We start from the raw sequence: 15,803 nt of genomic DNA, 5'->3' as shown, positions 1-15,803 counted from the left end.
TCACTCCTAGATGATCAAATCTCTTAAATTTGAGCATGTACTCTTTCATTCCTAGTAGATACTTTGATATCTTCTTTGCAATTTTTAATGATCCATTCTTGGATTACTTTATCATTTGCTCGGCATGCTTACAACAAAGCTAATATTTGGACTATTGCAAGTTTGGGTAGACATCAGACTTGCTACAACACATAAATAAGGGATTCTTTCCTTTTGTTCGTATTTTAAATCATTTCTTGCACATTATATGAGACTAAATTTATCCTTTTCCATATTAATGCAATACTTATGAAACAATTTTCCATCCCAAATCTTTCTAGGACTCTATATATTATTATATGCATTTTGAGATAATCCTAATAATTCATGTGAACTATCCTATAATATTTTAATTCCAATCACACAAGCTACCTCTCCCATATCTTTCAAAGATTTTTAGATGCTTAGTTGCCTAGAATGTCTATGAAAATTGAGAAAATTGGAAATTTAACATCCTAAATTAGTTTTAAAGGAAATAATTTTAAAAAATAATAAATCTAACAAACAACTTTTTATTTCTTTGCTATCTTTGTTTTATTTTCCTAGCAACCAAACATAGTTTAATGAAAACACAAAAACTAAGGGAAAATATGGAAGTAGAAATACCATGGAGATATTGAGTTTTCGACTATTCATGTTGTTTCAAGGTAAGGTTGAGCTCCTCTCGATAGGTTCTTATATTTCTCTCCAATGAGTTTGGGGCATATAACTCTAATGGGTTTAGGGCATTAGATCCTAGGTTGTTCCCTTACAAATTTGTCATCACCATGCAATCCTAGGAGAAAGATAAATATGATGAGGGTTGTTCGTTTATCTTCTCCACGATGGTGTTGTAGTGTTCTTTGGTGGGTTTAGGGCTATGAAACAGTGTCCCCATTTTAATCAAAGGTATGTTTGGATTTAATCATAATTAGTTAATGTTTGGTTTTAATATTTTGGAGATCATGTTGTCATGTCAGCTTCCAATCAACTATTATATGAAATATGATGTAACATCTTACAAGGGTATTTTTACCCATACTTTTTATAGCCTTCACATCAATTATGGAACTTATGTGGATGTTGGACTAACTATTAGCTCCTTCTATCCCTAAAGCATAATTGTCCCAAAATTATTCAAATAGGTTGATTACTTGAAGAGATTGTGAAGGTTCATTGGAACCTTGGAATCCAAGTGTAAAGAGTTTGAAGACTTTGACTTTAAAAGTCTTGAAGGTAGTGGAACCTTTACTCAGTTAGGAGCTTGAAGATAGTGGACTTAGGTGGCTTGCCAAACCGCTATAATGGGGTTTGGATTTCTCTTCTCTCAACTTCTTTATATTGCCCTTGATTTGTACCTTAATTTTCTCATATATTATAGTAAATTAGTTACAAAAAGTTTTTAACACTCAATTCTCCCCCCTTCTTAGGTATTTTCTCAAGTTAATTAGCCATTTTCACATAAAATAGGAGAAAAACCCTATCTAGAAAATCAAATAAAAAATAGAGAAAATCATACATGGAAAACTAGAAGTCATGGTTTGGAAAATAAAAAGAGTTGATCTTCTACTATTCTGACATTTTTCCTATTAAAAATTAACCATATCATTTTTGGAGGAACATGCCTTAAATAGTTGTGTTGCTACTCGTGGTATGGGAACCATCATAAGCAATAGGATGTATTTTGGAGGTAGGCTACCATTATTCATCACAATGCACTAAGATATTATCTCATAGGGGGTGAGGTCTACTCTATGAGCAGTGATTACATGTCTTAATGGATCCTAATAAGTTCTCTCATCCATAATTTGTTCTTGTGGTTTCATTAATTCCACCATTCCGATTTGGATTTGCGACATATTTTGGTTTCTTACATTTTTTGTTCTACTGATTATCTGCTTATGTTCAACAGGATTGCCTTCATTTAAACAATAATTTGCAATAATCTTAGGGTAGATCTAGAACCATGAACGCTTCCCTAGTGCTTGTCAAACTTGGCATATGTAAGACCAATTCAATGGGTCTCATTTTAAGAGAAAGAAGAAGTGTGCATTCTCTACCATTGATGTGATTAATCTACACATGTTTTGACTGAACAAAAAACTTGATGAAACATTTGAACATTATGTTAACCAAGTAAGAGGGAATAAATCAACAAGTTCTCCATGTGATCTTGAGTACCCCCTATCAAACAACTTACTTGATGTTTATTGCTCTATTAAAAATGCAAAATATAAATGGAAAAATTGAATAAAAATGTCAGAGCATGTGAGAATAAAAAAATATACCATAGGAATTTTTGAAATTCCCAAATAACAGAGTATAGAGATATATCATATCTGATCCATGCATAACATGTCTTAATTAGTGATCTACAAAATGAACACTTCAACCTACTTAAACCATTCATTGCTAGGCATAACATTACTTGAGTCCTAGAAAGACTGAAAAAAAGGTACAAAACATTAGAGTGAACCAATGTCTTTAGCAAACATGATAATCCATATTACAATTGAAGAACAAAATAAAAACCAAGACAAGGTTGAGAAAGCCAAAGAACTTCTTAAGGCTAATCTAGTAAGACAAACCCAAAAGTAATAGGAGTAATAATAACAATAAGAACAACAATAAGCCCTAAAATAAAATAAAAAATCTAACTCAAATTCTATGAACAAGTCTTAATACCCCAAAATAATAAAAAAATAAAAAAATTGCTTCATGTGTGGAAAGCCTGGGCAGCATGCAACATAATGCAAACATAGGAAGAGGAATGAAGAACCAAAACCTAAGGCGCATTTAGCTGAGATTTATGTGATAACTATAATAGGTCTAGGTGGTAGACTCTAGGGATACTAGGCACATATGTGGAGGGGATGGTAATGAACAAGTATTTATAGGTGGCCTTTGCTTGTGATCAACAAAGGGAAGGTGCTTCTCAAGGCTTGCTCATGTTAAATTTTTTTATATATTATTAATAAAAATGCTTTCTACTTGTATTGTTGGCTCACATGAGTTATGGTATGGCAAGTTAGGACATGTGCATTATTCTTACAAAAAAAAATACCAAACATTAAGTTGATACCTAAAATTTTGTTTAGAAAATTATAGGAAGTGTGAAAGTTGTGTAGAATCCAAAAATACTAGGAAAACTTGTCAAACAGTACAAAAGGCAAACAAAATTCTTAAGTCTTAATCAAAGAGACTTATGAGATTTAAAAGATATAATGACTAGAAGTGGTATAAGATTTTCATAACCTTTATAGCATTGTGATAGCCAAGCTACATACAACAACCAAGGCTATGAGTAAAGTATATAATAAAATAATGAACTTATGTGCTTAACTAACAATATTATGTAACAACTATTTAAAATAGATATTATATCCCTAAATTTTAAGATGTTAGATTTGAATTTGATTGCTCCTCTACAAAGGCAACTAAATATATATTAAGGTAATGGAAGAAACACCAAGGGCAATGAGGTTTATGTCTAACATATAGTAACCCAACCAACATGAAATAGAGATCTCAAGAAGTAATTTCATATGGGTAATGATAAGTCACTTGTTGACTATATCAAGCACCATTGGTTATTTATATGTAAGAGTTCATTCCTATGATGTAGATAGTGTATACTCTACAATGGTTGACGGTAAGTGCATACTCTTAATTAATACCATATTTCTTATGAATAGCTTGTTTAGTTGTAGGATGCACTTGATGGATTCATCAATATGAGAGTAGAAGCGGGATATAATATCTATCTTAAGTAGTTGTTACATAATATTGTTAGTTAAGCACATAAGTTCGTTCTGATGTATTTCCTAAAAATCAACAATTGTTCCGAAAAACATTGAAAATATTTTTCACTTAAAAATAGCAATATTTTAAACTCCAATAAAAGAACAAAAAAACTCTCGGTTCAAGAAAAAAAAAGACCTATCTGGAGAATGAAAGAGTCATATTATGAAAACATAGAGAGTTGATCTTCCACTATTTTGCAATCTCTCTCATGTTTTTTTTTTCCAAGGAATACTCTTGAGTAGTTGTATTACTGCTTGTGATTGGAGTTCACCATCACAAGTAATAGGATGTTGTCCTTGGAGATAGACCACCATTGTTCCCCGTATTGCACCGATCGAAATCTACTCTAAATTAAGGCAATGGTCACACGTCTTAACAAATTGTGCGACAGGTTCTCTTCTTCATATTTTGTTTTTGCAGTTTCATTCCACTATTCATATTTGGCTTTTGCAATTTTTATATTTTGGTTTCCTACATTTATTTGCCCCTTATTATTTGCTTGTGTTTGTTAGGGTTACTCTGATTTAAATGATAATTTTCAACTATTGATTTCCAGCAAGGGACACCTACAAGATCCTAAGATTTTTCTTTTGTTGTTAAAGAAAGTGATAATGTGTGCTAACATTTCAAAGATGAAGTATTACACAATTGAATGAATCCCAATTTAGTTGAGACCAAAATATTCCCTTACTTTAAGCTGGGAGTTAATAGTTATATAATATTCCAATAATTTTGGTCTGATATAGGCCGTGATTTGCTTTCAACACCCTCTTATGAAATCTATGAAATATCATGATAATACACTAAAATTCTTTTCCATTGGTTGGGCATTCAGTCATCAAGCATCCATTATTTTATATGATGAGAAACCATTCTCTTATATTTATGGATGACACGGTACGGTGATGCACCAAAGAGGACAAGAACATCCTCCTAATAGCACGTACGTAGTTCAACACTAGAGCAATTAATACAAAAAGAAAACATCCTAAACTACAAATAATTTAGGATTCCAGACACGGACTAGCTAGAGATTTACATACAGAAGAGAACAATTCTAGTAATAATTTAACCAACTAATATTAAACAAAGTAGCTGATGGAGATGGGTCCAAATCACAACATTTTAATTTCCAAGGCACGTAGATAAGCGTATCGAAGGTTTTCCTTGGCAGTATTATTTGAGATCAGTGTGTTATGGGAGGGAATTTTTCCTATATAAACCCCTGCTGGAATCCCCGAGTGTATCAATCTGCTTACTCATTTAATTCATCAATCCCTACTGCTTCCAATATCATGGCTTCTGTCAACCAGTACCAATACATCTGTTTGGCTTTGCTCTTCGTTCTGGCTACTTGGGCATCTCAAGCCACAGCCCGCAACCTTCAGGAGGCATCAATGTATGAGAGACATGAGGATTGGATGGCTCAGTATGGGCGTGTATATAAGGATGCTGATGAGAAAAGCAAGCGCTACAAGATATTCAAGGATAATGTGGCACGTATAGAATCTTTCAACAAGGCCATAGACAAATCTTACAAGCTGAGCATCAATGAATTTGCAGATCTCACCAACGAAGAGTTCAGAGCCTCCCGAAATAGATTCAAGGCCCATATCTGCTCCACCGAAGCAACTTCTTTCAAATATGAGCATGTTACTGCAGTGCCATCTACTGTCGATTGGAGAAAGAAAGGAGCTGTTACACCCATCAAGGACCAAGGCCAATGCGGTAAGTGAAAATATTTTTGTAGTATGGTTTGAAATTGATGTTCTTCTCACTTTTTTACGATAAAAAATGCAGGGTCTTGCTGGGCATTTTCGGCTGTGGCAGCTATGGAAGGAATTACTCAGCTCTCAACTGGGAAGCTAATCTCTCTTTCTGAACAAGAGCTGGTTGACTGTGACACTAGTGGGGAGGATCAAGGCTGCAGTGGTGGTCTAATGGACGATGCCTTCAAATTCATAGAACAAAATCATGGTCTCGCCACCGAAGCTAACTACCCCTACGCGGGAACTGATGGCACCTGCAACAGCAAGAAGGCAGCCCACCCTGCAGCCAAGATAAATGGGTATGAAGATGTGCCAGCCAACAATGAGAAGGCTCTGCAAAAGGCTGTTGCCCACCAACCTATTGCTGTTGCCATTGATGCTGGGGGGTTTGAGTTCCAATTCTATTCAAGTGGTGTGTTTACAGGACAGTGTGGCACAGAACTAGACCATGGTGTTGCTGCTGTTGGTTACGGAACCAGCGATGATGGGATGAAGTATTGGCTGGTGAAGAACTCATGGGGCACAGGATGGGGCGAAGAAGGTTACATACGGATGCAAAGGGATGTGACTGCAAAGGAAGGTCTCTGTGGAATTGCAATGCAAGCATCTTACCCCACTGCATAAAATTAATTGAAAAAAGGCAATCCCTACTATCCTGTGGTTAATCAATTACAAGGTATGTTGCGCTGATAATTTCTAGTCTATAGTTGTGTATAATTCAGCAAGGATGCCCTGTGGTCAAAAGATTCCATAAAATTATGAATGGACCATAATATATAAATATGAACGTACACCTTCAGTTGGTTCCTTCCTATTTCTGTGTTTTGAATGAGAAATGACAGGGGATTAAATACTAAAAGTATCAGACTAAATAAAGTAAAAGAATAAGGATGGAAAATGACACCAAAAAAAGAAAGACAATTTTTTGTTAACATTGCAATACCCAAAGCAATTTCTTAGCTTTATGCAACACACCAAGATCACCACTAGCAAGCAAAGATATCATCAACATACATAGTCGAAAATACAAATTTGGTCTTACCAACCTTTAGATATATACAACAATCAACGGTGTTTCTTACTTCAAAGGAAGTTACTATATCATTCAACTTGTTAGAATTCATGAGAGTTTGCCTTTGAAAATGTCTTAGTTAGACTCAGTCTCTATTTTGCTCCATAATTTTCAGTTTTTCTGTTAGTAGAAGTAGTCATAGCAGCTGAGAGTTTTTAGCATTTTCAGTTTGGTTGTAAGCCTATAAATAGGCGTTCTCATTGGTGAAATATTGTGTGCCTTTCTCCAACTCAATACTCTAATATTTTCTGCAAGTTTTAGTTCCTTATTTTTCTCCAGATTTTAACAGTGGTATCAGAGCATTATTCCTACGGGTTGTGAGGCAAAGTTTTTGAGTGTTTTTTTAGTATTAAACATAGTGAGGTTGAGTGCAAACACTAGTGAGGTTGAGTGATCTATTTTTTTTAAGCAACTGTGGTGCAAACATGTCTCCTTCTAGCAATACTTCCTCTATAATTCCAGTGTTTAATGGTGAACACTATCACATTTGGGCTGTCAAGATGAGGTTTTATTTAAGGTCTCAAGGGTTGTGGAATGTTGTGATGTCTGAAGCTGATCCACCACCATTGGGAGCAAATCCTACAGTTGCTCAGATGAAAGCATATGAGGAAGAAAAACTCAAGAAAGACAAAGCCATCACCTGCCTACATTCAGGACTTGCAGACCACATCTTCACCAAAATCATGAACTTGGCAACACCTAAACTGGTATGGGACAAGCTCCAAGGTGAATTTGAGGGCAGTGAAAGAGTCAAAACTGTTAGACTCCTCACATTCTGGCAGGTTAATGGATGTTGTAAACCAAATGCGGCTTCTTGGTGAGGCATTTACAGATCAAAAGGTGGTAGAAAAGATCATGGTTTCAGTGCCTCAAAAGTTTGAAGCCAAGATTTCTGCAATTGAAGAGTCTTGTGACTTGCAAACTCTCACAATTGTAGAGTTAACCAGCAAGCTTCATGCACAGGAGCAAAGGGTCTTAATGAGAGGTGATGAAGCTACTGAAGGTGCTTTTCAAGCAAATCACAAGGGAAAGAATTCTGGAAACTTGCAAGGAAAGAAGTTCTTCAAGAACAACAAAGGGAAAGCTGAAGGGTCTTCAAGAAAAGGAAAATTTCCGTCTTGCTCTCATTGTAGAAAAACCAACCAAGCTGAGAAAGATTGTTGGCACAAAGGTAAACCTCTCTTTAATTGTAATTTCTGCAATAAACTTGGCCACAGTGAGAAGTATTGTAGAGCCAAGAAAAAAAAATCTCAACAACAACCAGAACAAAATGCAAGTGTGACTGAAGAAGACAAAAATGATGATGAGCATTTATTTATGGCATCACAAGCACTCAGTTCTCATGAATTGATACTTGGCTCATTGACAGTGGCTACATGAGTCACATGACCAAATATCTGTCAATATTTACCTCCATTGATAGATCAGTTCAACCAAAGGTCAAGTTGGGAAATGGTGAAGTTGTGCAAGCCAAAGGAAAAGAGACAATTGCTATCAGCACCAAGAGAGGTACAAAAATTGTCACTAATGTTCTTTACATTCCAGATTTAGATCAGAATCTTCTTAGTGTTGCACAAATGCTAAGAAATGGATATGCAGTCTCTTTCAAAGAAAAATTTTGTTTTATCACTAATGTACATGGAAAAGAGATAGCAAAAATTAAAATGAATGGAAATAGCTTTTATTTGAAGCTTGATTTAGTTGAAGGTCATGTCTTTAGTGCCAAGATTGATGAGAGTGTTGTTTGGCACAAAAGATATGGTCATTTCGACTTGAAGTCACTGAGGTTCATGCAAGAAGCTGGTATGGTTGAAGACATGCCTGAAATCTCAGTTAATGCTCAAACTTGTGAAAGTTGTGAGCTAGGGAAGCAACAACGACAACCATTCCCTCAAAATATGTCCAAGAGAGCTACTCACAAGCTGGAATTAATTCATTCAGATATTTGTGGACCAATGAGCACAGCCTCATTGAGCAACAATGTGTATTTTGCATTATTTATTGATGATCTCAGTAGAATGACTTGGGTTTATTTTCTAAAAAGCAAGTCACAAGTGCTCTCTGTGTTCAAAAAGCTTCAAGAAAATGGTTGAAACTCAAAGTGGCCAGAACGTTAAGGTGCTTAGAACTGATAATGGAGGTGAGTATATCTCAAAAGAGTTCAATATCTTTTGTCAAGAAGCTGGAATTGTACACCAGCTAACAGCTCCATACTCACCACAGTAGAATGGAGTCTCTGAGAGGAAGAACATAACCATGATGGAGATGGCAAGGTGCATGCTATTCGAGAAGAAGCTACCAAAACTTCTATGGGCTGAAGCAGTCAACACCTCAGTATATTTGCTTAACAGACTACCAACTAAGTTTGTTCAGAGCAAAACACCAATAGAGGCATGGTCTGGTGTAAAACCTTCTGTCAAGCACCTGAAAGTTTTTGGCTCATTTTATTATCTTCATGTGCCATCTGTCAAGATAGGGAAGCTTGATGAAAGAGCTGAGAAAGGTGTCTTTGTTGGGTATGCAGCTGAATCAAAAGGTTACAGAATTTATAGCTTGAGTAGAATGAAATTCGTGATAAGTAGATATGTGCACTTTTGATGAAAACTCCTACTGGAATTGGAACTTGAAGAAAGTTCATAAATGTGATCAAACCACTCCATCTATTCTTGAACCAGCAATAGAAAGTACAATCATTGAAGGTCCATTTGATGTTGAAGCAACTTCAGACACACCTGTGCTTAAGATGAGGTCATTATCTGATGTGTATGAGAGGTGCAATCTTGTACATGCTGAGCCTACATGTTACACGGAAGCTGCAAGATTTCTAGAATGGATTGAGGCCATGAAAGCTGAAATTGATGCTATTGAAAGAAATGGAACTTGGAAGTTGACATAACTACTTGAAGCTAAGAATGCAATTGGTGTAAAATGGGTTTTCAGAACCAAATTTAATTCAGGTGGTTCAATCTTCAGGCATAAGGCTAGATTGGTTGTGAAGGGTTTTGCTCAAGTTGCTGGAGTGGACTATGGTGATACATTTGCACCAGTAGCCAGACATGACACTATAAGGCTACTACTTGCACTTGTTGGTCAAATGGGATGGAAAGTGTACCATTTAGATGTCAAGTCAACTTTTCTAAATGGTATACTTCTTAAAGAAATTTATGTTCAACAACCAGAAGGCTTTGAGGTTATTAGCCATGAACATAAAGTCTACAAGCTACATAAGGCTTTCTATGGTTTGAAACAAGCACCAACGGCCTAGTATAGCAGAATTGATTCTCATATGATCCAACTTGGATTTAGGAGGAGTGAAAATGAAGCTACTTTGTATTTGAAACAAAATGATGATGGTTTACAATTGGTAGTATCACTTTATGTTGATGACATGCTAGTGACTGGAAGCAATGTAAAATTGCTAGCTGATTTCAAAATGGAAATGCAGGATGTATTTGAGATGTCTGACCTTGGCATCATGAACTACTTCCTTGGAATGGAAATATACCAATGCAGCAGGGGTATCTTCATTTCACAAAGAAAATATGCTATGGATATTCTCAAGAAATTCAAGCTAGAATCATGCAAAGAAGTAGCAACTCCGCTGGCACAAAATGAGAAAATTTCAAAGAATGATGGTGAGAAACTTGAGGAACCCTCTGCATATAGAAGCTTGGTGGGCAGCCTACTATACTTGACAGTAACCAGACCTGACTTGATGTTTCCAGCTAGTTTGCTTTCAAGGTTCTTGAGTTCACCTAGAAATGTTCACATGGGAGTTTCAAAGAGAGTACTAAAGTATGTTAAAGGTACAAAAAATCTTGGCATTTGGTATTTAAAGACAGGAGGAGTTAAGCTAGATGGTTATGCTGATAGTGATTGGGCAGGAAGTGTTGATGATATGAAGAGCACTTCAGGTTATGTATTTACAATCGGTTCAGGTGTCATATGCTGGAATTCAAGAAAGCAAGAAGTAGTGGCACAATCAACTATAGAAGCTGAGTATATCTCCTTAGCAGCTGCTACAAATCAAGCAATATGGTTGAGAAAATTGCTTGCTGATTTAGGTCAGGAACAAAGCTCACCAACTGAGTTTTACTGTGATAATAAGTCAGCCATTTCCATTACTCAAAATCCTGTCCAACATGGGAGAACCAAGCACATAAATGTAAAATTCCACTCCATAAGGGAAGTTGAAAAGAATTCACTTATTAAGCTGCATTATTGCTCAACTGATGAGCAACTTGCTGACATAATGACTAATGGACTTCCTAAATCAAGGCTGGAGTTCCTAAGGTTGAAGCTTGGTATGTCCAAGGCAAATCTCAAGAAGGAGTGTTAGAATTCATGAGAGTTTACCTTTGAAAATGTCTTAGTTAGACTCAGTCTCTGTTTTGCTCCATAATTTTCAGTTTTTCTGTTAGTAGAAGTAGTCATAGCAGCTGAGAGTTTTTAGCATTTTTAGTTTGGTTGTAAGCCTATAAATAGGCATTCTCATTGGTGAAATATTGTGTGCCTTTCTCCAACTCAATACTCTAATATTTTCTGCAAGTTTTAGTTCCTTATTTTTCTCCAGATTTTAACACAACTTAAGATACAATTGTTGAGAAGCTTGTTTATGTAGGGAATACTTGGATTATTCCATTCCCTATCCTAGGACTAGTTAAGGTGCATGCAATACTTCCTAAGGCCTCTAGATCTTAGCAACATAATTAGCAACAAATATAAAAAAACAATCAAGATCTAGAGTTTAGTACTTTACCTCACATACATTTGGGTGTTTCTAGATATAATCTAGTTGGTGAAGAGGAGTGTCGAAGCCGTTGTAGTTGTTGTAGATATCGTGAACCCACTGATCTTTTGCCACGATGACTCTCTTTGAATCTCAATACTAGAGGGGTGGAATTCTCTTACTAGGGTTGGTGGATGACCTATTATGGAATGTATACACGAATGTTGATAAAAAGGACAAAGGCTAGCTACACAATATCTAAGCATAATGTGGCATATATAGAAACTTTTGCCAATCCCATGGACAAACTTGCATGCTAAGAATTAATGAATTTGCAAGTCTTACTAATAAAAGAATTCATAGCCTCACAAAATATTTCAAAGTGCACATTTGTTTTTTAGAACTAAATTCTTTCAAATACAAAGATGTTAGTTCCATCTATAATTAAATAAAGGAAAAAAAATGAGTTGTTGTAAAGTTTTCTCTTAATAATTTTTTGTTAATCATTCATGAAAGCAAAAAAATAATAATTCCAAAAAATATTTGAATATCATGACTTTTACTAACATAAATATAATTAAGTTATTAGATATACCTTGATCCATAATTGAAACTTTGTTTCAAATGAGGACCTTTAACATCAATCCATGGAAAATTGATACCTCTCTCTTAGCCCTATTAATTTTTTTATACAATAATAATTAATATCATTTAATGATGGATCTATTACTTTTATAGGTTGAGAGAGGACGAGTTTCAGATCACAAACAACTTACTTTCCATCAAAGTAAAATTCCATAAGGAAACATTACTGGAACACAATACAATAGACAAATTCATACTTAAATAAGTTATCATAAATATTATAGTTAATTAGAATACTAATGTGAGTCATGGCAGTTGTTTGTCATTTACTGTAACACATTTTCTTCTATATACAAACTAGCAATCTAAGTAACTCGGTCTATAAATGGGAAGTAATCATAAATGTCCACAATAATGTCTTTGTCACATACTACTCCTATTATCATTCATTTAATCTCTTATATGGACACAAAAGGGAAGATAAAAAACATCAATACCACATTATTTACTTGAAAATGTCACTTAATAATCATAATGCAGATCTACAAGTTATTATTTAATAATCACAACAAAGACTCATCCTTTCCATGTATTCCTTAAATGTCTGATGGTAATCTTTTCATCAATGGATAAACAATCATAAACTTCAATTTTATTGGTACTCTTTGTTTTTAGGCTTCCTCTTTAATGATAAATTATTTCAATTCTATGAATCTCACACCCTTAGAATATTTGTGATTCTTGAAGAAAAAGATAGTTAGAATCATCGCAATTAATTTTTAGAGGCTTGACAATAGAGTTGACGAATTTAAGTTCTAAAATAATGTTCCACAACACCACATTTCATGAATTGTAACCTCAAAAAAATCAAAAGATTTGAATTCCACAGTAGATGAAGCTATGAAAAAATATTTCACACTTTTTCATGAGATTACTCCTCTAGCTTGCTAGAGTAAATAAACAAAAGTGGACTTTTTTCTATCAAGACATCTAGAAAAATCTGAATTTAATATCTAATCACCCCTAAATGGTCAAATCTCTTAAATTTGAGCATATACTCTTTCATTACTAGTAGATACTTCAGTATCTTCTTTGCAATTTTTAATGATCCATCCTTGGATTACTTTATTATTTGCTCAACATGCTTACCACAAAGTTGATGTTTAGATTGTTGCAAGTTTGGGTATACATCAAACTTCCTACAACACATAAATGAGGGATTCTCCATTTGTTTGTATTTTAAATCATTTCTTGCACATTATATGAGACTAAAATTATCCTTTTCTATATTAATGCAATAGTTTCGAAACAATTTTCCATTCCAAATCTTTCTAGGACTCTATATATTCTTATATGCATTTTGAGATAATCCTAATAATTCATGTGACCTATCCTATAATATTTCAATTCCAATCACACAAGCTACCTCTCCCATATCTTTCAAAGATTTTTAGATGCTTAGTTGCCTATAATGTCTATGAAAATTGAGAAAATTGGAAATTTAGCATCCTAAATTAGTTTTAAAGGAAATTATTTATAAAAATAATAAATCAAATAAACAACTTTTTATTTCTCTACTATTTTCCTAGCAACCAAACATAGTTTAATGAAAACACAAAAACTAACGAAAAATATGGAAGTAGAAATACCATGGAGATATTGAGTTTTCTTCTATTCGTGTTGTTTGAGGGTAGGGTTGACCCTCCACCCCGATGGGTTATTATATTCCTTTCTAATGAGTTTGGGGCATATAACTCTAATGGGTTTAGGGCATTAGATCCTAAGTTGTTCCTTTACAAATTTGTAATCACCATGCAATTAATCCTATGAGAAAGAAGGATATGATGAAGATCATTTGTCTATCTTCTCTACGATGGCGTTGTAATGTCCTTTGGTGGGTTTAGGGCTATGAAAAAGTGCCCCCATTTTAATCAAATGTATGTTTGGATTTAATCAGACTTAGTTAATGTTTGGTTTTAATGTTTTGGAGATCATGTTGCCATGTCAGCAACCAATCAACTATTATATGAAATATGATGTGACATCTTATAAGGGCATTTTTTACCCTTACTTTTTATAGCCTTCACATCAATTATGGAACTTATGTGGATGTTGGACTTATTATTACCTCCTTCTATCCCTAAAGTATATGATATTCCAATAATTTTGGTCTGATATAGGTCGTGATTTGCTTTCAACACCTTCTTATGAAATCTATGGAATATCGTGATAATACACTAAAATTCTTTTCCAATGGTTGGGCATTCAATCATCAAGCATCCATTGTTTTATATGATGAGAAACCATTCTCTTATATTTATGGATGACACGGTACGGTGATGCACCAAAGAGGACAAGAACATCCTCCTAATAGCACGTAGTTCAACACTAGAGCAATTAATACAAAAAGAAAACATCCTAAACTACAAATAATTTAGGATTCCAGACACGAACTAGCTAGAGATTTATATATACACAAGAGAACAATTCTAGTAATAATTTAACCAACTAATATTAAACAAAGTAGCTGATGGAGATGGGTCCAAATCACAACATTTTAATTTCCAAGGCACGTTGATAAGCGTATTGAAGGTTTTCCTTGGCAGTATTATTTGAGATCAGTGTGTTATGGGAGGGAATTTTTCCTATATAAACCCCTGCTGGAATCTCCGAGTGTATCAATCTGCTTACTCATTTAATTCATCAATCCCTACTGCTTCCAATATCATGGCTTCTGTTAACCAGTACCAATACATCTGTTTGGCTTTGCTCTTCGTTTTGATTGCTTGGGCATCTCAAGCCACAGCCCGCAACCTTCATGAAACATCAATGTATGAGAGACATGAGGATTGGATGGTTCAGTATGGGCGTGAATATAAGGATGCTGATGAGAAAAGCAAGCGCTACAAGATATTCAAGGATAATGTGGCACGTATAGAATCCTTCAACAAGGCCATAGACAAATCTTACAAGCTGAGCATCAATGAATTTGCAGATCTCACCAACGAAGAGTTCAGAGCCTCACGAAATAGATTCAAGGCCCACATCTGCTCCACCGAAGCAACTTCTTTCAAATACGAGAATGTTACTGCCGTGCCATCTACTGTCGATTGGAGAAAGAAAGGAGCTGTTACACCCATCAAGGACCAAGGCCAATGCGGTAAGTGAAAATATTTTTGTAGTATGGTTTGAAATTGATGTTTTTCTCACTTTTTTACGATAAAAAAATACAGGGTCTTGCTGGGCATTTTCGGCTGTGGCAGCTATGGAAGGAATTACTCAGCTATCGACCGGGAAGCTAATCTCTCTTTCTGAACAAGAGTTGGTTGACTGTGACACTAGTGGGGAGGATCAAGGCTGCAGTGGTGGTCTAATGGACGATGCCTTCAAATTCATCGAACAAAATCATGGTCTCACCACCGAAGCTAACTACCCCTACGCGGGAACTGATGGCACCTGCAACAGCAAGAAGGCAGCCCACCCTGCAGCCAAGATAAATGGGTATGAAGATGTGCCAGCCAACAATGAGAAGGCTTTACAAAAGGCTGTTGCCCACCAACCTATTGCCGTTGCCATTGATGCTTCGGGGTCTGAGTTCCAATTCTATTCAAGTGGTGTGTTTACAGGACAGTGTGGCACAGAACTAGACCATGGTGTTTCTGCTGTTGGTTACGGAACCAGCGATGATGGGATGAAGTATTGGCTGGTGAAGAACTCATGGGGCACAGGATGGGGCGAAGAAGGTTACATACGGATGCAGAGGGATGTGACTGCAAAGGAAGGTCTCTGTGGAATTGCAATGCAAGCATCTTACCCCACCGCATAA

General features: G+C 35.4%; 2 protein-coding genes across 2 annotated transcripts; both read left to right on the top strand.

Moving 5' to 3' along the window:
- Positions 1-5,117: 5,117 nt before the first annotated feature.
- LOC117927292 (senescence-specific cysteine protease SAG39-like) lies at positions 5,118-6,215 on the top strand. Its single transcript, XM_034846768.1, has 2 exons — positions 5,118-5,550; positions 5,623-6,215. Exons 1-2 carry the CDS (start codon positions 5,118-5,120, stop codon positions 6,213-6,215), a joined length of 1,026 nt encoding a protein of 341 aa, XP_034702659.1.
- Positions 6,216-14,704: 8,489 nt separating this feature from the next.
- LOC117927301 (senescence-specific cysteine protease SAG39-like) lies at positions 14,705-15,803 on the top strand. The gene is made up of 2 exons (XM_034846776.1): positions 14,705-15,137; positions 15,211-15,803. The coding sequence occupies exons 1-2, from the start codon at positions 14,705-14,707 to the stop codon at positions 15,801-15,803; spliced, it is 1,026 nt and encodes a 341-aa protein (XP_034702667.1).

This window comes from Vitis riparia, chromosome 12 (assembly GCF_004353265.1).
Source record: "Vitis riparia cultivar Riparia Gloire de Montpellier isolate 1030 chromosome 12, EGFV_Vit.rip_1.0, whole genome shotgun sequence".
NCBI classification, from domain to species: domain Eukaryota; kingdom Viridiplantae; phylum Streptophyta; class Magnoliopsida; order Vitales; family Vitaceae; genus Vitis; species Vitis riparia.
Note: the sequence above shows the minus strand (reverse complement) of the source record. Positions and strands in the feature narration are given on the sequence as shown.

Bases quoted from the DNA above. Each gene is read 5' to 3' on its own strand.
- LOC117927292 (XM_034846768.1), top strand. From the start codon at position 5,118: ATGGCTTCTGTCAACCAGTACCAATACATCTGTTTGGCTTTGCTCTTC. The intron at 5,551-5,622 runs GTAAGTGAAAAT...TAAAAAATGCAG, and splicing joins CAAGGACCAAGGCCAATGCG to GGTCTTGCTGGGCATTTTCG.
- LOC117927301 (XM_034846776.1), top strand. From the start codon at position 14,705: ATGGCTTCTGTTAACCAGTACCAATACATCTGTTTGGCTTTGCTCTTC. The intron at 15,138-15,210 runs GTAAGTGAAAAT...AAAAAAATACAG, and splicing joins CAAGGACCAAGGCCAATGCG to GGTCTTGCTGGGCATTTTCG.